The sequence below is a fragment of the Gopherus flavomarginatus genome, chromosome 1 (genome assembly GCF_025201925.1).
Source record: "Gopherus flavomarginatus isolate rGopFla2 chromosome 1, rGopFla2.mat.asm, whole genome shotgun sequence".
NCBI classification, from domain to species: Eukaryota; Metazoa; Chordata; order Testudines; family Testudinidae; genus Gopherus; species Gopherus flavomarginatus.
In genome coordinates, this window is record NC_066617.1 from 104,469,709 (window position 1) to 104,493,468 (window position 23,760).

Below are 23,760 nucleotides of genomic sequence, written 5' to 3' on the forward strand. Positions count from 1 at the left end.
CCTTTTTAAAAGTCCACACTGTCCAGATATTCAAAACATTCCCCTTCTGGGGTCCCATTTATTAAGTCCTGCACAAAATCTTTCATAGCAGAGCTCAGACCTACAAAGACTTCATCCCAGTTTCAGCTTGGCCCTGCCCTTGGTCCCTGAGGGTCTGACTTCTCTTTAAAGTTAATTTCTTTTGCCCTTGTCCAAAGCTGGGCATAGCCCCTCCTATCTGAGTGTCTATCTCCCTTTCAGAGTTCAAACACTCCATCCTTCCAGTTCCAAGCTGGGAACAGCCCCTCCTCCCTGAGGGTCTGTCTTCCTGCTTTCCCAGTATTGTTTGCCTGGAGTTTGGCCTTCTCCACAGGCCTTTCCCCTGCACGCACAGAGCCCTACAGGAGCCACTTTATTCCCTGCTATATTCATAGGCATATGCCAACAACCATCAACCACTGTCTCCCACTTTATAAGGCCCAGGTGCTTTCCCTTGCGCCCAGTTGATCCTGCTCCCTCAGAAAGGGGCCAGTCACCCTGCAATAATCTCATTGACCTAAACAGGACATTGGGTGTGCATGGATTGAACATTTGGCCCCTTTATTCACTGTTCTAAGAAAACAAAGGCTTTGTTTTTCCAGCACTATTTGGCATCAACCTTGTTATAAAAGTAATATTTATATAGAGACAAATCTTGCTTCCCTTCCATCAATGTGATTACTTGAGTGAACAATGTCACTAGATTTTGGCTTGTATATGGCTCCAATCTAGCAATGCATTAAGCACATTTGTAACTTTAAGTAACCCAGCCATCTCATTTAAGACAATAAGACTATTTAGGAGCTTAAAGTTTCACACATTCTTAAGTGCTTTGCTGGATAAGGGCATACTCCATCACATTTAAGATTTGTTTAAAGAGTTGACAGCCTGTGAAGGTCACTGTGTACAAATAAATTAAAATAAAATATATTTAGTTTCAAAAACTTTTTTATCTGAGTGTGAAAATCCTTCATATATTTTGCACAACTGTACAAATAATATTTATTTCCATTTTAACCATAAACATGGTTATCATCACACTGGGTGTTATCAAATTTACATAATTACTGGGTGTTTACATAATTACTAAAATGCCCGATGTCATATTTCCATTTATTTATTTCTTACCCATAGGGTAATAGGTCCACCATAATTGCTTGGTGCATTTTATAATACAGAAGAAAAACCTATGTTAATAAATTCTAACAAAAACTCACAAATACCTACAAATCTGACAGAAAATGTCTACTAAAAATTCTCCCAAAAATACAATACATTTTCCCACACATACACATTACAGAATAAGTTCAAAGGCACAGCTTTGAATTGTTATTTTTTTGTAGACACATATTGAGTTATCATCTTGTGAAGGAATCAGAAGAGCGGTTTTCATACCTGTCGATAGGTAATGAAATGAATCATTTGTTTTGTATTGTCACTTTTACATAATTGCTTAGTATTATCGTATTTAACATATGTGGCTCTGAATCCAACACCTTACCAGTTTCAAAATCCCTTCTTAACCTTGATGTAACTGACCAGAGCTGTTGCATTTAACTAGATTGTGCAAACTTAATACAAATACATATATAATAAGAACCACAGTCAACGTAAGGCAGTGTATCATTCAACGCTACATGTCTTTCTTTTGTAAGGATAACACTTATCTGATCAACGGAAAGGTGCATCAATATACAAAATTATGTGTAAACTGAAGCCTATAACAACATATACCATTTAAGGAGCCTAAAAAAGGAATTTATGACAACAAGTAATGACTTGACAGAATGTCTCTAAAGAACCCAGTAGAGGTGCCAGAGCTCTGTTATGGTCAACTTTTTGTCTTTATCTCAAATTATAAATAGATTTATCTATAACATCTTTCCTTAAAGACTAATTAACATTTGTCAAGGTTGGGGGGGGATGGCTCAGTGAAACTGACATCATAACAGGGCCAGACCACACGACAGAAGAAAAAAAAGGCACAGCTTGGCCAATACAATGCTCTATAGTAACAGTTTTAAATCTTGTTACAGGAACACTCCGTCACACTGGTCTGCAGTATGTCCAGATTATGAACTAAAATTATCTGTCCAGGATCGATTCTATCTTCAAGTTCGTTGACGAATGTTCAGATAAAGTCCCATGTAATAGCCAGATATAAAGTTTTTCTGTCTTTATTAAATATAGGGGCTCATGCCATACCAGACATTTTCACTTAGCCCATCCTGTGGTGGCTTCTCCATTGATGTAGGCAAAGCCGGGAAAGTGTTGCATGTGCTCATATTCAGAATTCCTGCGTGTTGTCAAGGGCGTGTACATGTCACTAGAGTTTCCATATCTTGTGGAGTGCATGGATGGACTTGTGTAGCATGTGTTTGCTGATGGGACTTCCGGCCAGCGAGGAGTTACAGGGGCTGGATGCAGTCTTGGGGTACTGCTCATCAAACAGGGCTCCATCCTGGATGTTGGGCTGTTAAAAGGGTACTTAGAAATAAAAACACATTTTTAAAATGTTAAATACACACATTAAAAAAAAAGTTAGAACAGGCAATGCCATACACGTTGCCTTCGTAATAAGAACTATTCTTAAGGAGCTATAAAGCTCTTCAGTAAATTCATAATGGTAAATATTCTTAGCAATACATTTTCTTTTTTTTATATAACATTTACAGTGTGCCACATGAGATGTTCTACAGACTGTTAACTGAGAGCTAAAGAAAAACAAATGTTGAAACATCAGACTTTAAAGGGCCTAATTCTTCATTGCCCTATACCGTGTGTGGTCAATTACAGCAGGGCAAAGTGACTGTTATACTCTACCCTTCTGATTTAACTACACTAGGTGCAGGGCATTGGAGATCAGGCTCAAAGACAGGAAGTGATTAGATGGAGGAGCTTAGATGGAAGAGAATGAGGAACAGATTGCCCAGCAATGCATGTTTTGATTATACCAAGGCTGAGGTGGAGCTGTTTGAAGAGTTCAGTAACTTTCATAATGGGAAATTATAAATAAAAGTCTGTCCCCAACCTGGTTCTGGTAGATGTATAACAACAGTTGACAGATTGGGCACGAGAGTGGAAGAGGAATACAAAATGGTGGTGAATCATGTGGTGGGGACAGAAAGGAACTCATGATTGGAGGAGTGGAGCAAGTAGGTGGGCAGCAGGTGGACAGAAAGACAGAGAGAGATGATAGTACCACTTGTGGGAGGCCATTGTGAATTTTAAAGAGAAGAGAATAAGGGAAATTGTAATTAATTAGTTTCAGAGATGAAGAGAAAGCCAATTAAGGGGATAGAAAATGAGAGAATATGGTACTACTTCCTGGAGGAAAGGGAGCATAAGTATTATTATTACAAAATAGCCTACAGATTATGGAGAGTTGTGGGTTGTATGGTGATAAAAGATGGGGAAAACTATCTGGAAGATGAGTAGGTATTGCTGGAAAGAAGGAAAAATTTAAATGCAGGATTGGCAATGATAGCCAACTCCCCTCCATATTTAGAGGCAAGGAGTTTTTCTATTGTAAATGAGGAATAGACTCACTGAGTGGAGAGAAACTATAGTTTAATGATCAGATCTAAGCCACCTGAGGGATCTCAAAGTCATCATCCAGAAGAAGGTAAAGATTGCATAGTAACAGATCTGATGTTCTGGAGGGAGTCAGGTGGTGGTTTAGTCCCACATGCATTGTCTTGACAGAGATAGGGATAGTGCAGAGAAGGACTAGCAGAGGGGCAGACTCCTAAGGCAGCAGCATAGGTTGGTGAGGAAGATGAAGACCAAGCAGAAAGTGGATGAACTTGCTTTGTGATAGAGGTCAGCATAAGGGACTGGAGGCCTTGGAAGAGGGGAAATTTAGTTGTTTTAATGTAAAGCAATACTGGGGAAAATAAGCGAAGGAAGAGCAAGGGTATTATGGATAAGAGCTGGTGCTAAATACAAAAGAATATGGGAATAGACATACCAGGGTAGGCAGCAGAAGAATGGACAGTGATAATTGAAGTCTTGAGATAAAGAGAGAGGAAAAATAATAGGAAGTTACACAGGGAGATGAGAGGTTTCTCAGCCTTGACCAGAGCATTTTCTTCTCTTGAATGCTATGCCATTACTCAGCAGTGACAGCCAAAACCATAGCAACTCTCTATAAGAGACTCTTAGTGAACATTCAAAGTGTTCAAGTTTTATTCACACATACATTCAGGTAAAGTGCATTTTAAAGTTGCATGCACTAATATTTTCTGAAACTGAATTTAAAAGGTCCTGATCCTGCAAACTGATCCATATGAGTGGACCCTTATGCCCATATGGAGTCCAACTGAAGTCAATGGGGCTCTGCATAGGGGCAGGGTCATCCCACAGGGATCAGATAGCAGGATTAGAGCGTAAATTTGCACATGTGAATACTTGCACCAGAAGTGCTTGTCTGCCTATTCAATCAGGGGACAAACTAAACCATGTGACATTTAATCTATCACATCAACAGAGTTTATATTTCAAAGTTGAGTATTAAATACTAATGTTTGCAATTAATCCACAGAAGAAGAAATGGTTCGCAAACAGATCATTAAATTCAAACATCAAATACATTCAAGAAAACAATAACTGTTGCAAGATAGTCCGCAAGCAGAAAAATAACCCAAATTTGTCACAATTCAAAACAAGAAACTTATTATCCAATAAACAGCAGGTCTTAAAATGTCATGCTTCCTGTTCATTCTACTGCATTCCCGAGAGGAAAGATAAAAGGACCTTTAGAAAAAAGCGGTCTGTCCCCTTTAAATGTTTACAAGCCTGTTTCCCAGCCTCTGCAGAGAGGAGCCAAGGTCTGTCCACCTAGAAGGGAACTAACTGGTAAATCCAGAAATCCCTTTCTGTGAAAAATATCACATTTTTAAAAAAAATTATCCCAATTTGAAAATTTTTCACAAACGGGAAATTCCACTTGGGGAGAACTGAAATGGAATTTTTCAACTTGCTGGCTGCCCACCTGGAAGACTCTTATCCATTTTATTTTCTGCAGGCAGGCAGCTGGAGAGTTCAATTTTCCCTACCAGAAAAATAATTTTCTTTAGCAAAATGGAAGTTTTCCCACAAAACAATTTGATTTTGCAAAAAGGGCTTTTTCTGTGAGCAAATCATTCAAATGGAAAATTCCTGACTAGCTCTGCTAACTGGAGAGCTTCTACAAAGAGGTGGGATGGTGAGTTATGAAAAAGAATCTTTTACACTCTGGCTGTCTAAAGGGACAGCTGGAAACAGGAGAACAGAGGATGATAGCTGCCTCCTGCTAACGAGAAGACAGGCTGAAGGCAGGACAGAAGGGAAGTTTGCCTTCTATAGCTGGGAGGCAGCAAACAAGTCATGGTCCATGTAGTGATATGTGTAATAATTTTGAGTAGGGGTACATTAGGAGGAAAAGAGGGAAGCTTTTCTTTTGTAAGATGCTTTTTATGGCAGCAGTTTGAAGCTAAATCCCGGGAAGATGGATTAGTTAACAGAGGGCAAGTGAAGAGGTCAAAGATGCATGATGCATTCATTTAACACACGGCATGTCACTTTATCGCATGGCTCTCATCTCCACACATGTAGCATATTATACTTTCCTGTACAATGTTTGACAGGAAAACTTGGTGATGCTTTGCCATTGACTTCAATGGGGCTGTTATTTCACTCTAAAGGCCTTGATTTTCAGAAATGCTGAGTACCTAGAGCTTTCACTGAAGACAATGAGAACTGCAGGCGCTTAACACCAATGAAAATCAAGTCTTGAAATTTTACATTAAGGGACATAAGGCCACAGAGGGAGTCAGTCTCTGAATGAGGCTTAGAATTTAGGACCGTGGCAGTCTACTTGAATTGGGTAGCTAATCTGGTTGGTGAAGGTTAGAGATTTTAGAGCAATCTGTCAAAGCAATTATAAATATTTAAGTAAAATCTAAGTAGTTCCAGGTAAAGTTTAACAAATTTTCATATCTTTAAAGTGTCAGGTAAATAGCTCAGTGGAAAAGCCTTCTCATTAATATGCTCAAGAACTAAGTCTTCTTGGACCACAAAGGCAATATTTGAAGTGGGAAGGTAAAATCCCTCTGAAATTAAGTCAGTCAATCATGTGGGGATGCTAGGAAATATAGACCACCTCTGCCATACATCCAGCTGTACAAATGTGCTGCCATAGAGTACAGTCAAACAATACTTTGTAACTAAGGCCTTTCGTTTTCAGTTTCTATTTTGTTTAAAATTTCCCAGGAATGTCAGTGTTTATTACAAAAATTTAAAAATGGGGAAAAATCAGCGCAAAAGATTAACTTCACAGTTTTCTGGGTAAATATTGAGATTATTATTGGGGGATGGGAGGCTAGAAAAAAGCAAGAAATAGAGAAAAGTCAGAGTATTGAAAGTGAAACAGCTTAATGCTGTCGTTTATTTGATGAACTGTACATTAACAGTATATACCCATATGCACGTGCATGCATATATGTGTGTCTTCCACTGCATTGCCTTACGTTAACAGACAGCTTCTCATTCACCCCAGACTAATATATTATTAAAATAAACACATCTACCTAATGTAATATAACAATCAGTATTGTCATGTACTTGTGTGGTCCAAAATTTGAGTGAAAATAGTAAAAACAGAACAATAGCTTTTGTAAAGCCTGGGAATTTTTCAGTAAAAATCAGTAAAAATTTAAAACAAAGGATCTTATCTGTAGCCTAGTGTCCGATTTAACCTGTTGGCTAGGGCTGTTCAGAGGAGGTAATTAAATCAATCGCAATGTCCCACTCTATAGTGGACAAAGCTGTGAGCTGTTCTTCCTAGCCTCAGAAGCCCCTGAGGAGCAATGTTCACAAATTGTCCTATGTTACCAGGTGCAAGAGTAAGGATGAACCATTTGGAAAATGGTAAAGCTTCAGGGATAATTTAAATGAAAAATTTTTACTCTCTAGAGGCCCACAGAGTGAAGCTTGGTCTGAACTGGAGATAAACTGGGAAAATATTATATTGGCCTAATCAAGATTTTGTCTTATAAACATTGTGATTGATTTATTTCTTAATTCACATTAGGATTTAATGTTAACTTGGAGTTTCATTACTCTTGGAGCCAGTGTTCCAGCTTAAAAAAATCTTTTCTTCCTGATGTTCTAAACAACTTTCCCTCTTGCTAGTCAGACTAGAACATTCTGCTATCCCGACATGCTACAATTTCCTACTTGAAGCTGTGAGGCAAAGGCTGGGATTCAAAGCCAGGGCTTGACCTCCTTGCATGATCTGAGAATGAGGCCCTCACACACTCCAGGAGAAGCTCTCTCTGTGATGTACAGAAGGCTTCTAAAATTTCAACAAGGGAAACCAAATGGTCTCTAGGGACTCCTCACAGGTTCTCCAGGTTATGCCATGTCATTATTATATGAGGGAGTCACACAATGCAGTTCACTTGGCAGGTAGAGTAGATGAATATATAAAAAAGATGCCATTTTTGCATTTAAGCTTTGGCCTATGGAGCAAACTCCATAATGCATTGAAAGGGAGAGCTAATCTGCCTTCCCAATTTCAGTTAACATGCCACAGTGAGGCTTACCCGAGAGCAAGGGCTAATGACTGAGTATAAGGGGACAGGATACAGTGTGCTGCTTTTCTGTTTAGTCAAATACCTCAGATGCAGCTGTGTTTATGAATGTGTCATGAATATAAAAAGAATAATTGCCTGAAAATAATATGGACTCCAAATATCTCCTATTTTACAATAATTTCTGTTATGACTGAATCCAACATGGAAAGTTTTGTAATGGTAGGTCAGCTAATTGCAAATGAGTCAGTGACTTCTTTTTCCCTACAGTGAAGAGACCATTGAAAGACAATATTTTTAAAGTACCCATTGGCCCCTGCCTGACTATTAACTCAACCAATGAAGCATCTATTCAGCCTTGTTGGAGTGTCCAAAGCATAGCCATCTGCGCGGATGCCTGCCCAGGCTGCCTGAATCACCTCTCACACTTTACATCCGGTTTAATGAAGAGTGCTTAAGCATGCTGAACTCAAAACACTGGGGCCTAGTGATCTTTGCCAGATATAAAGGCGACATTTGTTGGAGGGCTCTTGACAGGAAATTACTATTTTCTGGGTCAGCTCGCACTTGCTGCTACCACTGCTGTTTAAACTAGACAAGAAACACTAACCTCTTTAAATTTGGATGACTTTAAGCTGATTATTGTTAAAGCCTTTCCCCAAAAATTTTAAATTAACTCAATTTCTTTTAGCATTATTTTAGAAAAATACTATGTTAAGTGTCTTCTCCCACCAATGGAGTGTGAGTTCCTTCAGAACAAGGCTAAAGAATAATCTCTTTATCCTTACCCTTTAGCAAGCCGGTTGATTATGCAAGGAGGTGAAAGGTGTCTCTGTCCAAATAACAAAATATTTTCCTTATGAATGCAGCTCTAACTTTATACTGCATTAGCTCACACTTTTGAACAGCACTGGAAGTCATTATTATATACATTATCTTTAGGATTCACAAGCACCTACTCAAAAGTTATATCTGTATTAAAGAACTGGTTACAAATGAACTTTGTGGAAAGTTGTACAGTAAAATTTCACAAATTTAATAATAAAAGCTATTTATGTATCGGTTGTTTCTTTCTAACCTTTAATTTGACTCTTTTCTGTACAAAGCTAGGTTTGGTGTGTCTTGGCCCATCACAGATGTAGAGTAAGTGATTTAAGCATTTTGAAAATGAGACTTAGGGACTTTGAAAATTTTACCGATGTTTATTTTTTTAAATGTCGTTTTCTGCTTTCCAATAGAAGTATGTGATTATTTCAATTGAGTACATAACAGTTCGATGGACAGTTACAAAATTTTATCTTCCAGAACAATAATTCAAGTTTCTTAAATGGGATTTGGACATATTGGTCCTTACTTATTCTTAATGTCATTACTAACTATAAGGAAACTGGCTGATTCTAATGGGTGTTACAGTTTCCAGGATTATAAAGTGGTTATTGGGAGATGAGGACATATGAAAAAGGGAAGGCTATTGTGTAATGATATAGTACACATGGGGTGAGGTTCTCACCCCTTCTCCAGCCCCATTAAGGCAGACAAAAAGGGCTAGAGTGGTGTAAAGGGGCTCTAAAAACACTAGTTCCAGGTGGAGGAGAACTCACCTGGTGCAAGCACCGCAAATAGAGAGGAGTAAGACTGTCTTCCATGGCCTCCCCCACCCACCCACCCAAACCTGGCCTAGGGACATGTCAGTGGTTGTGAGGGGAATGTTAGAGGCAGGGCTACTCATACATTGCTGCGGCCCATAGGGCAGCCCTGAAAAGCTACTGTATCTTAGACAAGACTTCAGGACTAAGTTATGTTGGGGGCCTCTCGAATCCCCAGAACACCCCAATGTCAGTAAAGTGCAAACATGGCTTAAAGCAACCACAGCCTCTGTCGTCAACTCCAGCATGAGAGTTCTGTGCTGTACTTCTTAGAAGTGCAACCCCGAATTTCACATAGGGAGCACAGTAGTATTAGAGTCAAGTATCAGAGGGGTAGCCGTGTTAGTCTGGATCTGTAAAAGCAGCAAAGAATCCTGTGGCACCTTATAGACTAACAGACGTTTTGGAGCATGAGCTTTTGTTGGTGAATACCCACTTCGTCAGATGCATGCGCGAAAGCGCATGCTCCAAAACGTCTGTTAGTCTACAAGGTGCCACAGGATTCTTTGCTGCTTTTAGTAGTATTAGAGTTACCAGGGCTACAAGTATATCCCACACCACAGTGAACATTAGCAGGAGCGAAGCGGTTATTTATGAGAGGGTACACAGATAAACATGCACACGTGCAGAAGATGTGTCCAGTCACATATACCCACAGACATGTGGGTTATAATCCTGTTTCATTAGTAGACCTCCAGGCACTTTGCTGCCCACATTAAATTCATGCAATAAACTAAACTACTGCCATACTGGAGTTCCAAAAGGAATTGTGGCCTTAAACAGATAACATCAATAAATACCACATTTGTAGAGCTCCAGTCATCACTGTGCACTGAACAAAACATGTACTGCCCCAAATTGCTGTCACTATCAACACGACATGGAGATCAAAGCCTAGCATTACCACTCGTCCTGAAACTCATGGGACACATTTTTCATGGTCTGTCTCACGTTCTGAGTGCTGGCATGGCAATGTTTGTGTAATCCACTATTCAATGTGTGTTGTTTTCCCTCTCTGCCTAATCCATGAAGATCAATAGAACATATGACTTTGCTTCAGCTTCTAACTATGAGAAGAAGGCCCAATTCTGGAACATATTGCTATTCAGTACAACACTTAAACACATGCTTAAGTGCTGTCCTAAATGGGAATGGTCTTAAGCAGTTGCATAAGTGCTTTTTATGCATCAGGGCCTCAGTCCTCTACCTCCATCTATAGAGGCTTATGCTCTTGGCTCTGGCGGTCCCAGGTTCAAGAGGATTGTCATTATATTTACATGACATTTTCTTAGGACAGTGAAACTAGAGAGGTGAGTTGTGCATTCTGTCTCCAGTCAGAGTCACTTCCTAGTTCTTGCACATTAATGCAATGCTATTGTGTTTGGGTTTCCACATCACATCGGAAAGTTTAAATCAATAAATAAATGTCTGACTTGGAGATGAACGTATTGAGTCTTATGTTCAGTTACTAGAAATGTTAAAATATTAAAAACAAATATGGCTTCATGTTCATGAAAACACAGCTCTTCATATTAAGGTATTGTGAAAGTACTTGGTGTTTTACAAAACAAAAAAAATGTTGGGGCCTAAATTACTCAGTGTCCTGTGAAGTGGCAAACAGTTTCTGGAGTTTGAGAAGAGAGAAGATGGGTGTCTAGAAAGAAAGTGGAAGAATATTTTAACTGAATGATACACTCAGCCATAGTCTGCTCAGGGTTAAGTTATTCTATTTCTCATGCCAAAAGTTTTGATCAAAACTCAACTGACTTTGGTCAACACAAATTGGCTAGGCAGTGACATTATGAATAAAATATGCATCTCATCACTGTGCCATGGATTGTTAGTGAAAATGCTCAGTTCTTTGACAAAATTGTTGCCAATGGCCTATTAAATATGAGGTAACACCAGCAGCATCTGGTTCAGCTAAAACTATGTAGGTGGGTAATTTACAAGTATAACCTGCAATACACAGGTGTTTATGTATAAACATTACACAGTTCACTAGTTGCAGGAGCCACATATGATCATGTGCAGTTCTGCACTATTGCCTAGAAAATGAGATAGTAGTTGGCAAATTCACACAGTAGATCATTTCACATTGATGCACCGTGCTCTTGCCGGTGAGCCAGACCTGGTGTGCTAAATCTGCACAATTATAAATAGGAAGCAGCTGCTCTGAGAACTATCAGCAGATGCTGCCAGAAGGCAAATGGATTTTAAAAATATTCAGGCTAAGATTAAAATACATTTAGAGAGATTCTGCATAAAGGACCCAATCTAATTCCAGTATAAGTCAATAAAACGACCCGAATTGACTTAAGTGGGAATAGGAGCAAGTGAGAGACTGAAGCCAGCACAACAGCTGCAGAAAGCAGTTCAACCAGGAGCCCACAGCTACTGATGATGTCATTAGTAGAACTGTGTGGGAAGCGGTTTTCTTATCCCATGAATATTTTCAAGATTTTGGAAATGTTTCCTATTCTGCATCGAGATGAAACCAAGACCTTCTCAAGTTATTTGATAAAAAAAGAGAGAGGTGAGACACAGACACAACTTGCTCCAAATCAAGCAGATCAGGGACTTGAACTCATGTCTCGCAGGTGCAGGCCTGCTGACAGCAATTCAGGGCCACAGGGCTCAGGGTGGAAGTGATGAAGCTGTCACTTCTGGGACTGATCTATCACTTCCGGGACCGATAGCACTGGCCAATCATGCCAGCCCCCCTAAAGTGCAGGGCCTGGAGCGGTTGAGTGCACCTAGGAGACCTGAGGCCTGCCCGGGTGATTTAAAAGGCCCATGGCTCCCGGCCGCCACTGCGGCAGTGGTGGCAGCCAGGGGTAGGGTAACCAGACAGGAAATGTAAAAAATCAGGACAGGGGGTGGGGAGTAATAGGAGCCTATAAAACAAAAAGACCCAAAAATTGGGACTGTCCCTATAAAATCAGGACATCTGGTCACCCTAGCCCTTTTAAATGGCCCAGGCCCCTGGGCCATTGCCCCCTTTGCCCCTACCCCGTCGGCTGGCCTGCCCAGGTGAGTACCCAAACCACTTGGCTATTGGCTCTATTGGGTGGCTCTCCATCCCATCCCCTCCCCGCCCGCCATCCTGGACCTGAGAAATCTTCCTGACAAAGTTTTGTCAAAACTGTCCCTTTCCTACAAACTATTTTGGTTTTGACAAATTGGCATTTTCCAACAAAAAATTTTTTTGTCAATAACAGTCTCCACCAGCTCTAGTCATCAGATTGCTTTCTGCAGTTTTCCCTCTGAGCATTGATTGGCTGTTTGCTTCAATCCTCACTCTTCCTTTGTCTTTCAATCTAACCAATCCCCTCCTAACATAAGCCCATCAAAACGATTTACATAATAAAACAAAAGCAACAAAAATATCCTGGGACTAATGTGATGTTTGCAGCCATCACACTGTTCACTCTGCTGGCATGTTACCCTTTTCCCTGCTCCTTTGTTTGATTTGTTCACTTAGACCAGTGGTTCTCAACTTGCATCCTATGGGCCACTTGCGACCCAATCAACACACAGCTGCAGCCTATGTGACATCCTCAGTGCCATACAGGTAGTATATAGGTATTTTTTGTGGCTGCGGCCCACATAACACATAGAGAGCTGCATATGCTGCCCACAATGGTAAATAGGTTGAGAATCACTGACTTAGATGGTAAGCTCTTTGGGGCTGGGGCTGTCTCTTATGTTTGTACAGGGCCTAGTGCAATGAGACCCAGTTCTTGATGGGCTCCTAGGCACTACTGTAATAAACACGGTAAGCAGTACGCTAAATAATGCTCAACTATGCTTTTCTACTTAAACCAAATGTGGACTATGGAAAAATATTTCTTTTGAAAAGAAAAACACTGGTAAATATATGCCACTTGACTGAGAAGCCCATGCAGACTGATGGAACCAACTTCACCCGTGGCATAAATGGGTGCAGCTCCCTTGACTTCAGTGGAATTGAGTCTGCATAGTGCTCTGCAAATTTGGTCCATTTTGTTTTGATTTTGCAAAGTCATGAATTCTGCTTTATGATTCCTTGCAGCAGGTTCCCCTTACAAATGCTTCCGCTAGAAAAAAAATGTGGCTTCGTAATATCTCTTTTAGCTTTTCAGTGCAGAACACATAATTAAGTTGTTATGCATTAGAGTGATTAATAAAACGACAACACTTATCAGTGCAGAGATTTTACAGCATTCCATTAAACTTAGAAAAAACAAAAACAAAACCACCTTGATTTCAGCCAATGTCATATTAAAACTCTTGGAAGCATTCTTGCATCTTTGGGTGCAGTTTATAGCTCCTTTAAATGTAAAATTAACACATTAATAGGGTTTTGATGACTACATTCTGCATTAAAAAATCTCAGTTTACAAGCAGCGTAAGAAAGAACATATTACATTCAAGCTTAAGTAACTGCTCTGAAATATGACCAGTTAAGACACATCTGCTTGTTCTATTTTGTTCTAGAATGTTGAAGAGCTGAAGGAGGCAGAAAAGTTATTTGAAACCTGGACTTGAAGAAACAGTCTACTACAGCAACAATACTTGCAAAAGAAAGCTCCCTCAAAATGGTTGCGTGATTTTAATATTTTTATTTGTATATGTTGCCTTAACCATGAAATTAGTGTGACTCAATGTAGTTATCTCTATTTTTATTTGTATAACTTATGCTATCTATTTTTGACATTGCAGACTGTCACAAGAGGATAAGAAATTTGATTAAGGGACAAAATTTCTGAACAAAAGCAACAGTCAAACACTCTATTATACATACAGACACATGAGCTTAGATAATTTCTAAGCCAGTGCCTTAGATCACATATTTAGATTGTTTTTCATGCAATTGTTATTATATATTTTTCTGCAATTAATAAAAAGTGAGATAGAAAACTGATTTCCAAAAGGTGAAAAGTCTTTGATTTCAAAGGTTTGTTACAGAATATAAGAATACATAGTGTAGTGAAAAACGGATACATACAAACTTGTCTTACACTACTAAGCCTATATATCCCTCATTCTTCTTACTGTAGATATAGCTGTTGCACTAAAGATTAGAGTTTCTACCCAGCACCGGCATAATTGTCTCGGTCAGGTGCTTGGAAAATGCCATAGGAAATTGTGGGAGGAATCTCTTCACACAGGCCACTAAGTCACCGTCAAGCTGTTAATAATACCTACCTCTTATGCAGCACTTTTCATTCATATATCTCAGAGTGCTTTACAGAGTATCATTATCCTCATTTTACAGAAGGGGAAACTGGGACACTGAGAGGGGAAGTAATTTGCCCAAGTTGACCCAGCAGGCAAGTGGCAGAGCCAGGAATAGAATCCAGGTTTCCTGTGTCCCAGGCCAATGTTCTATTCATTAGGACATACTGCATCCTCCATGACAGCTGCTCCAGCCTAATGATTGAGTAGGCCCCTTATGTGTCTCCCTAAATTCCCTATAGATGAAAGATAGGAGGATCCATACCGATGGACACCCCCAATTTTGCCTCCTCCAGAATCCTGCCCCTACCTGCTTTCTGCATGCTCCCAGACACAGAGTCCCCCTGGAGCTGTGCTCCACACTGTGCTTCTGTGTACCCCCCGAACCTCACTGCTTTGTGGACCCGTCCTAGTTTTGTTGCCAACGGCTGTGTCTGCACCTCTACATCCCATGCTGGTTCTGACAGCCAGTTTTATGAACTGAAATAACTAAATAGTGTAGTTAATGTACAGTATGAGACTTGGAATAGAAAGTGGACTAAGATTGTGCTTTTCGTGCAATAGAATTCCAAAGTGCTTCACAATGCGTGCAGAAACAAAATGCAAGCGGTACCCAATCAGTGAAACTAAACCTGAGTCAGAAGACACAGGGCTTGATTCACCACTATACTACTATAGTTTCATGCCAATGTAACTCCATTTAAATTAAATGAAAACTGGAGTAATGCAGTGGTGAGTGAGACCCATAGTTTTTATTTACAGTTAAATGACTGACTCAGTCAGATACACATCCAAAATATGAAGTGCATAAAAGCCCAATACATATGTTTGAAACAGCCAACACAAAGGCTTTATATCATCTCAAGCCATTACTGAGCTCATACAAACAGTTTTAATAAATGGACCTGGTTTTAATACTACATGATTGATTAGATAGAGTCCAAATTGTGCTACAAGTTACAAAAGTTCTTAAAGCAACTTTATGATAAACATGGGATGAAAGCCTGCCTCCATGAAGTTAATAGCAAAACTCCTAGTCAGTGGGATCAGGATTTCACCCAGCATATTTAATTAGATGCCAATATAAGTTTCAGAACTGCAGTAAAATACTGAGCCTCTGTTTTAAGAGTTGAATTTCAAGCAGTATTTGTCACAAGTTCAGCCCCCCCAAAACAAACAAACAAACAAACAAAAAAACCTCAAAGGCAAAGGTTCCAAAAGAATGGACTACAATCATAGCATCAGATGAATTATGTCCGCTGTTTTAAAACACTTATTTCAAATAAGAAGTCTGTTTAACTTCAGAACAGCTAATGCAAATGTTCAGTTATTTAAACTGATTTTTTCAACTGGTGCTTGGCAAAAAAATGTTTTCTGTAATCTCATCCATTGCATTTAAGATCATAGTATTCAAAAACAACTTCACAGATTAAAGTGACTTTTGGCAAAAGAATCTGCAGCCAGGATGAAAATGTTTATAAAGAATTTTAGACCGCTATGGTCTGTAAAAGCTGAGAGTAAAAATTAGAGCATAGCATAACACATCACGTATTAAAGATTGTTTAAAATAGTTTGAATACTGATTACAGATAGTTTAAAATCTTCATTTAATGCATTAAATCATGCATTGGCAGTAAGACAACAGACTTACCTGTGAAGAGCTTCTATGATAAGCTGAGTAATGAAGTGGTCCAGAAATAGTAGTGTCATGTGATAGAGATGGATATTGACTCTGCATTGGATAAGGGTGCTGGTTGCTATAGCTACCATAGTTGTAGCTTCCTGTGTACCTAAAATGCATGAAACCCCCCCCACACACACACATTTAGTACTAATAATAACGGCATTCCTGCTACTAATTCTGTTGTAGTTTTCTAATGCTATATGCCAGATATATTTGCTCCAAAGAACAATCTGTACGAAAATTTACCCCAACTCAGCTCAAATATGCAGATGTCACTTAATGGAATGATGTGCTCTACATCGAGCAAATAGAGTGACTCCATGTGTCTGTGTGATTTGTAATCAGCCATTTGTTGTGCTTTCTAAGGGTCCAGTTTGGTCACCTTTACTAGTGTTCCATAGTCCCCTATTCCGAGTGGTGGGTCATAGGGCTACTCACACAATAAATATTATTCAGCGTGAGCCAGAACGGTAGAACTGGGCCCTGAGAGCTAAACTATTAAATGTAGCCACAGCCTTGCACGGGGGCCAGGGGTGCTCCCCACTTATGATAGTTTTGGTGGAGTAATTTGCTACTTCCCTTTAAAGGGTGCAGCATACTCTCCCTGTGGAGCTGAGCAGAGGGGCAGAGTCATGTCTCTACCTACTCCCCTTCTCTCCCTATCCCTTTTTTTGGGACAGCTGTTCCAGCACAGGTGGGGATGGGGATGGGAGAAGCCCCTGCACTTTTCTGAATGTTTCTGGTTAATCCTTAGGTGGGTCACACAAGAGGGGAAGGGATGGAGATTCGTTACAGTCTCCCTGCCTCTGCATGGCCATGTAAATGCTAGATGCTAATCTAGCTCGAAAGCACTAGGCTTTAAAAATGTACATGAGCTAGAAGTGGTACTGATATAGGGATGGGGAGGGGGGAAGATGAGGCTCATTTACATTTTATTTTTATTGATTTTTAACATCTTTTAAACAGATTACTATAAAGTGCACAGGGTAGATCTAGACCAGGGGTCGGCAACCTTTCAGAAGTGGTGTGCCGAGTCTTCATTTATTCACTCTAATTTAAGGTTTCGAGTGCCGGTAATGCATTTTAATGTTTTTAGAAGGTCTCTTTCTATAAGTCTATATTATATAACTAAACTATTGTATGTAAAGTAAACAAGGTTTTCAAAATGTTTAAGAAGCGTCATTTAAAATTAAATTAAAATGCTGATCTTATGCAGCCAGCCTTCTCAGCTCACTGCCAGCCTGGAGTTCTGTTCACCTAGGCTGGCAGCGGGCTGAGCAGGGCCTGTGGCCGGGACCCCAGACCTGGGGGGGGAGGTTTCAGAGGTCAGGGCAGAAGTCTGGGGTGGGGGTGGGGTTCAGGGATGAGGGCTGGGGGTGTGGGGGGTCAAGGGTCAGGGCAGAGGGCTGGGGGTGTGGGGGGGTTCAAGAGTCAGGGCAGAGGGCTGGGGGGTGTGGGGGCTGCAGGGCAGAATGCTGAGTGTGGGGGGGGTCAGGGCAGAGGGGCAGGGGGGTGTAGGACAGAAGACTGAAGGTGAGGGGGCATCAGGGCAGAGGGCTGGGGTGTTCGGCTCGTAGGGGTGCTCGGCTCAGGGCAGGGGGCTGGAAGGTATGTGCCTGTTCCACCCCCTTCCCCAAGGCTCCATCCCTACCTCTCTCTGTCCCCTCTACGGAACTGCCTGCACGATGTTGCTCTTCCCACCTCCCCCTCGCTAGGGCCATCAGCTGATTGGCTCAGGGAAGGAGAGGAGGCAGGGCAGGAAAGCACCAGGCTGGGGGAAGAAGCTGCGGAGGGGGAAGCTTGGTTGCCGCAGAACCAAGCTTCTGCCTCCTGCCCCCACAGGGGAGAGCGGTGGGCGGCAGGGCTGAGTGGGGCTGGGGGCCAGAACTGCGGCAGGCGGCTGCGTGCTGCTCAAAATCAGCTTGCGTGCCATGTTTGGCACGCGTGCCGCAGGTTGCCGACCCCTGATCTAGAGCCTGGGTACATTTAACCATCTCCCATTAGTCTTCAATATAGCACTCGAGATACTGCGCTATATTGTAAACCAGACAAACAGGTATGTTTATAAATGAGAGCAGGACACCCAGTCTGAAAGTGATTGCTTTCAACACCTGGGGCCAGAGGCCCCTCTTCATTCAGAAGTGTGAGGTGGAGCAAAGCAAGACGGGGAGAGGATGGACCTCAGTGGGACTCAAGCATAAATAGGGAGTTTTCCATAAGGGGGACTGGTCCATCTGGGCGGCTTGCTGGGTCCTCCACTCTCTCTTAATTGGAATGGAATAAATGGCCCAAAGAGTCAAAGATGTTAACATGACCCTGTCCCTATACAACATTAAACATGATTCCTGGTTTTGAGTACAGTTACAGTTAGTAAAGATAGTTGAAATGGATTGAAGCTGCTGTTGTTGTTAAAGTCCAGTCCTGATCCCTTTCAAAACAAAACAAGAAAAACATACGAGGGGAGAGAAAAGCACAATGAAGACATAAAGTGCAGCTTCTGTCTCTGGTACTAAGTCTTCCTTGCCCTGCTTAGCCCCATGGAATCAACCACCACTGAAATGCATTTTAACCTTTTATTAAAGCTACAGCAAAAGAAGGAAAAATAGTGAAAGCATTTGAACTGTAACGTATTAAAGGAAGTTTTTCTTCATTCCCTTTAGCTGCAGAGTTTTTAGCAACCCCCAGCCTGACAGTCTTTGAGATGGTATTAAAGATGTAATAACTGTCTTTTTGGGCCTGGGGGGAGAGAAAAAGATAGTTGAAATGGATTGAAGCTGCTGTTGTTGTTCAAGTCCGGTCCTGATCCCTTTCAAAACAAAACAAGAAAAAACATACGAGGGGAGAGAAAAGCACAATGAAGACATAAAGTGCAGCTTCTGTCTCTGGTACTAAGTCTTGCTTGTAAGCTCACTCCTGAAGAAACCTGGAGCACACAGTCCTATCTACTACTCCCAGGCCTGGCAAGCTGTCCCAGTGGCATTGCTTTTAGCTGCCTCTCTGGTTGTGGGCTCACAGCAGTGTTGTGAAAGATACAATCTTAGTTGTCTAAGCCAGACTCGTTTTAGAAGGCTAAAAGAGAAGAAAAAAGAAATAAGGTGGAAAAAAGAAAATGATATTCAAGGGAGGGCATGACAGCTACAACCCAAGTCTCACATCCCAACAGGTGTTTGGGATTTAGCCTGGTTGAGATGATGTCAACTGTGTCCCTCTCTTTGGCTCAGTGTGGTCAGGGCATCTGTCAGGGTCAGATCAGTGAAGGCCCAGGGGTGTCAGGGTGGGTTCCAGAAGAAGATTGGGTGGCAGCCATGATGGTAGAGCTCACTCCTTTCAGTCCACCTGTCCCCAGCCCTTGTGTTTTGATACCCTTCCCCCCTCCAAGTCTCTTTTTAATGACGACAAAAGGGGATGATAGCAAACACAGTAATGAGGGGATGAGCTACTATTCCTATTTAGGCCTACTTGCTGACACACCAAATTTGGTCCATTGATTTTCAATTCCATTCTCTTGTTTAGTGGTCATGATTTCAACACCGTTCTTGGGTGGTTTCAGTAGACCTTTTGGTTTGGACTCATTTATTCTGTCTCCTTTTTATATCTTTTTCCAAACAATTTTATAGAACAGTCTGAATTGGCTTTTGCTACCCTGGACAACTTAGAGTGTAGGTCTCTGCACAACAACTCCTCTCGATGGCAGCAGGACTCCTCCTGCCATGCCTGTGCTCTATCTCAGGGGCAGATAATGTCAGTCAGACCAGCATTGCACTTCCGCTCAGCAGTGCATTAAGCATGTTCCTAGGACAGCATGCTGTATATGGTAGCAGCTCCGTCCCTGCCCTCACTCCTCCAAACTCAAGTATTTTCAACCATGTGGCGTCCACATGACAAGGCTTCTTCAGCCTCCTTGTAAGGACAGGCAGGGGCATGCCATGGAGTTGTCACCCACCTCTGGGGGGTCTTTTTGCTTCTTGCTCCCCTTTGCAGGGCAGCATGAGGCTCAAAGCCAACAACAGATTTTCTGGTGGTCAGTGGTATGCCTTGGCTTTCTTACATCATTCTATGGTGCAGTCTCTTTTTGTGGAAGGTTTACACCCACCACTGGTCAAGTCTCTCCACAGTTTAGGAATGCTCTTGGATTCCTTTCTGAGGCTAAGCTGTTATATATCAGCATCTATGAGTAATGCTCTCTACAATCTCCAGTTGGCTTGGAGATTATCCCTTGCTGGTGGACGACGATCTGGTCTCAGTTATTCCTGCCTTCGTCACTTCTCAGCTGGACTGCAGCACTGTGATGTATCTGGGCATGAAGCCTTCAGCGCTCAGGAATCTTCAACAGCTACAGAATGCTGCAGTACATCTCAGCAACACAGGCTACTGCAAGCACATCACACCTGTCCTCCACTCTTCACACTAGTTTTCCATAGAATTTCAATTTTAGTTCAAGGGCTCGGTTCTCATCTTCCAGGCACACCATGGGCTGGGCCCAAAGTATCTAAAAGATTAAATGAAGCTCCAGGATGAAGATTATTCCACTCCTCCACAATAAGGTTAAACTTGTCTGTACAGGAGAAAGAGCTTGAGGCCAAGATCGTGGAATGATTTCCCCCAAGAACTAAAGGCCATCACACATCTCACCACTTTCCACTCAAAGTGCAAGGTGCATTTTGTTGACCTTTATTTCTCTAACATAAATACATGACAATATGTATAGTAAATGCCCACCAACCAACCAAACATCCCACTGAGGAGAGGAGGAGAGAACAAGCCACATGTGTTCGATGTTAGTCAAGACATTTAATGCACTTCTGGAAGGTACCCAGATACTATGGAGATAAGGGCAGCATATTTCTGTATACAATAGAATATCTTCCCCCCAATTCTTATTATATCTTCAGAGATACAGCATATCAAGTAGTCTTACATTTGAGAGCTGTTCACAAACTGATAACCAAATAAAACTGCCTACTGGGTATAGATTTACACAATGCCAGATACTCCTACTACACATTCACAAAGTGTTAAAAGAACATTATTAAGGTTGCAAAGTTAAGCACTTGAAAGTTAGGAAATGCCAGAATTTAGGTTGCCTATGCAACCTTAATTCTGCTCTCTTGTGCATGTGAATTATGATACAGTCTTTAATTACATGATCACATACTATTTCTTCCTAGGTTTTTAAAGAGAAAACTGAATACACAAAATTCCATCATGTTGCATCCTACTGACACCCATATTGGTCTTTAGCAGGGTTGGAACTTTTAGATCCACCGCACAGACCTCTGCCCTTTGAGCTAACAGAATAACTGATAGCAGTAGTAGGTTGTCATCCTCTACGTTCAACACCACAAGAGAAGGATGGGACAATTTCCCAGTGGGTTTCACAATTAATTCCTGATAGCAGTGGAATGGAGGGACTCAGGGCTTGCCTACATGGCACCAGCAAAGCCATGCGTCAATTCTCCAAAAAGGACCATATGTTTGGAGTTTAATGTTCCTACCCTATACACACTCACATCGTATAGCATTTGAAAGCTATTTTATGCATGTTTAGATGAGGTATCATGTGGCGCTGTCAAGTGCTGCTGTAAGCCTGTAGGTGAGATGAAACAATGGTGCCCAAAATGAGAAAGTGTCATTTTTTACACAGTTCCAGAAACACTGAAACATGACTATGACTACAGTTTTCACTGCTTAAGTTAATTTCAACATCTCAATGTGGTGTTCATTGGTCAAAGCTACCAAATGACAATGTATACAAAGATCTGTATTGGTTTTTTCCTTGCTGCACAGCTACATCATGAGTTTGGGGCTTGCCCTTCAATTGATATACTACACCTTCATGATTCTGCATCAGTTACGAGGAGCTGTTCATCACTAGTGCTGCAAAAACTGAAATAGAAAGACTCCAGGGTGGTGCGTTTATTCCAAATGGAATTATACCACTTCATGCTGGTGGAAATCTCATCCATTAAGGTGATGATAATATCGACATCAACACAGAGACCACTGATGGAAAAAATACCTTCCATTCAATGATCAGAGTGGCATTTTAAGAACAGTCTGCAGATAATCCATCATCATAAGAAATATCACTGTAGCATGGAAAAGAAAAGTCACTCTCCCTGAGCAATCAGAGTCTTTTGTGCAGTGTGCAGCATTTAAAAAAGCCTAGAACACACCCAGAACTGACTCACTGTGAAAAAATACTTGAGAAAATAGACTCTTGTCACCTTGTCACAGATGACCACTGTCCAAGATCTCTCCTTTTAAGAGTACTGCCTTGTGATGTCTTACCAGTACCAAAATATGTTGATATTGTTCCCACTTGGGTGATTCCATTTTGGACTGGTTCCTACCACAAGTGGGCAACAAAGAAGAGCACCTACCCGACAGTTGTTTATGCACCTATTGTGGATGCCAGACCAAGTGGCATGGCCATAGTCTATACTACAATGTTAAAATGTAAGGTTATGTTAGTAGCTCTAGGGCAGCAGCATGCCATTCAGATCAAGGATCAGCAGCTGAATGCTGATGCTCAGCAAGTGAAATGGATTCTCCCAAATGAACTTGGTACCAATGTGATTCACCTGGGCGGTATTACATCCTGTGCTTTATTGCATGTACTGGGAAATTTTGGGGAGATGCAGGATTGCTAGGCCTTCTCGTTGATTCAGATGTGCATCCAGCTTGTGCTGCAGATCAAATGCTTCCTGGTAATCAATTCAGCTGTGCTGTACGTGGCTTGATTCTCACATTTCAGGCCCCGAGTGCTCTGAAACTTTATTCATTTGTTAAATGGTACGAGCAGGGAGGAGGTACTCTTGCAGTTCCAGCATCTGTCTGGCAAATGTTGGCTGACACTCAAAAGGTGTTTGAGTCTGAAGACACTGAGTCCTTACATGACATTAAAGAGCTTGATGATGCTATAGCTCAGCATATGCTACTATTACTGGAGATTTTCAAACATGGGGATGGTACCCTGTCACCTATGTTCAAGCTCTGGGATCATTTTCTTTAGGTTACACAGATACCACTTCTAAACATCCATGCTGGTAGGGCATAACGAGTGTGGTCTCGCAGGGATTGGTTCTGGGTCCATTTCTCTTCAATATCTTCATCAATGATTTAGATAATGGCACAGAGAGTACACTTATAAAGTCTGTGGATGATACCAAGCTGGGAGAAGTTACAAGTGCTTTGGAAGACAGGATTAAAATTCAAAATGATCTGGACAAACTAGAGAAATGGCCTGAAGTAAATAGGATGAAATTCAATAAGGACAAATGCAAAGTACTCCACTTAGGAAGGAACAAACAATGGCACACATACAAAATGGGAAATGACTGCTTAGGAAGGAGTACCACGGAAAGAGATCTGGGGGTCAGAGTGGATCACAAGCTAAATATGAGTCAACAGTGTAATACTGTTGCAAAAAAGCAAACATCATTCTGGGGTGTATTAGCAGGAGTATTGTAAGCAAGACATGAGAAGTAATTCTTCCGCTCTACTCTGTGCTGACTAGGCCTCAACTGGAGTATCATGTCCAGTTCTGGGCACCACATTTCAGGAAAGATGTGGACAAATTGGAGAAAGTCTAGGGAAGAGCAACAAAAATTATTAA

At 41.2% G+C, this 23,760-nt stretch overlaps 1 protein-coding gene across 3 annotated transcripts in view; it reads right to left on the reverse strand.

Annotated features, from left to right (window-relative positions):
* Positions 1–1,098: 1,098 nt before the first annotated feature.
* RFX4 (regulatory factor X4) overlaps positions 1,099–23,760 on the reverse strand; it is a 139,494-nt gene continuing 116,832 nt past the window's right edge. For 2 of the 3 annotated variants that reach the window (XM_050926421.1, XM_050926413.1), the window contains exons 17-18: positions 16,110–16,248; positions 1,099–2,505 (exon numbers count right to left, since the gene is read on the reverse strand). In XM_050926421.1, coding sequence (XP_050782378.1) covers positions 2,233–2,505; positions 16,110–16,248 — 412 coding nt within the window. In that variant the 3' untranslated portion in view covers positions 1,099–2,232. Of the gene's footprint in view, positions 2,506–13,479; positions 13,551–16,109; positions 16,249–23,760 lie in introns of all 3 variants that reach the window. The other variant, XM_050926431.1, reaches the window with a different exon arrangement.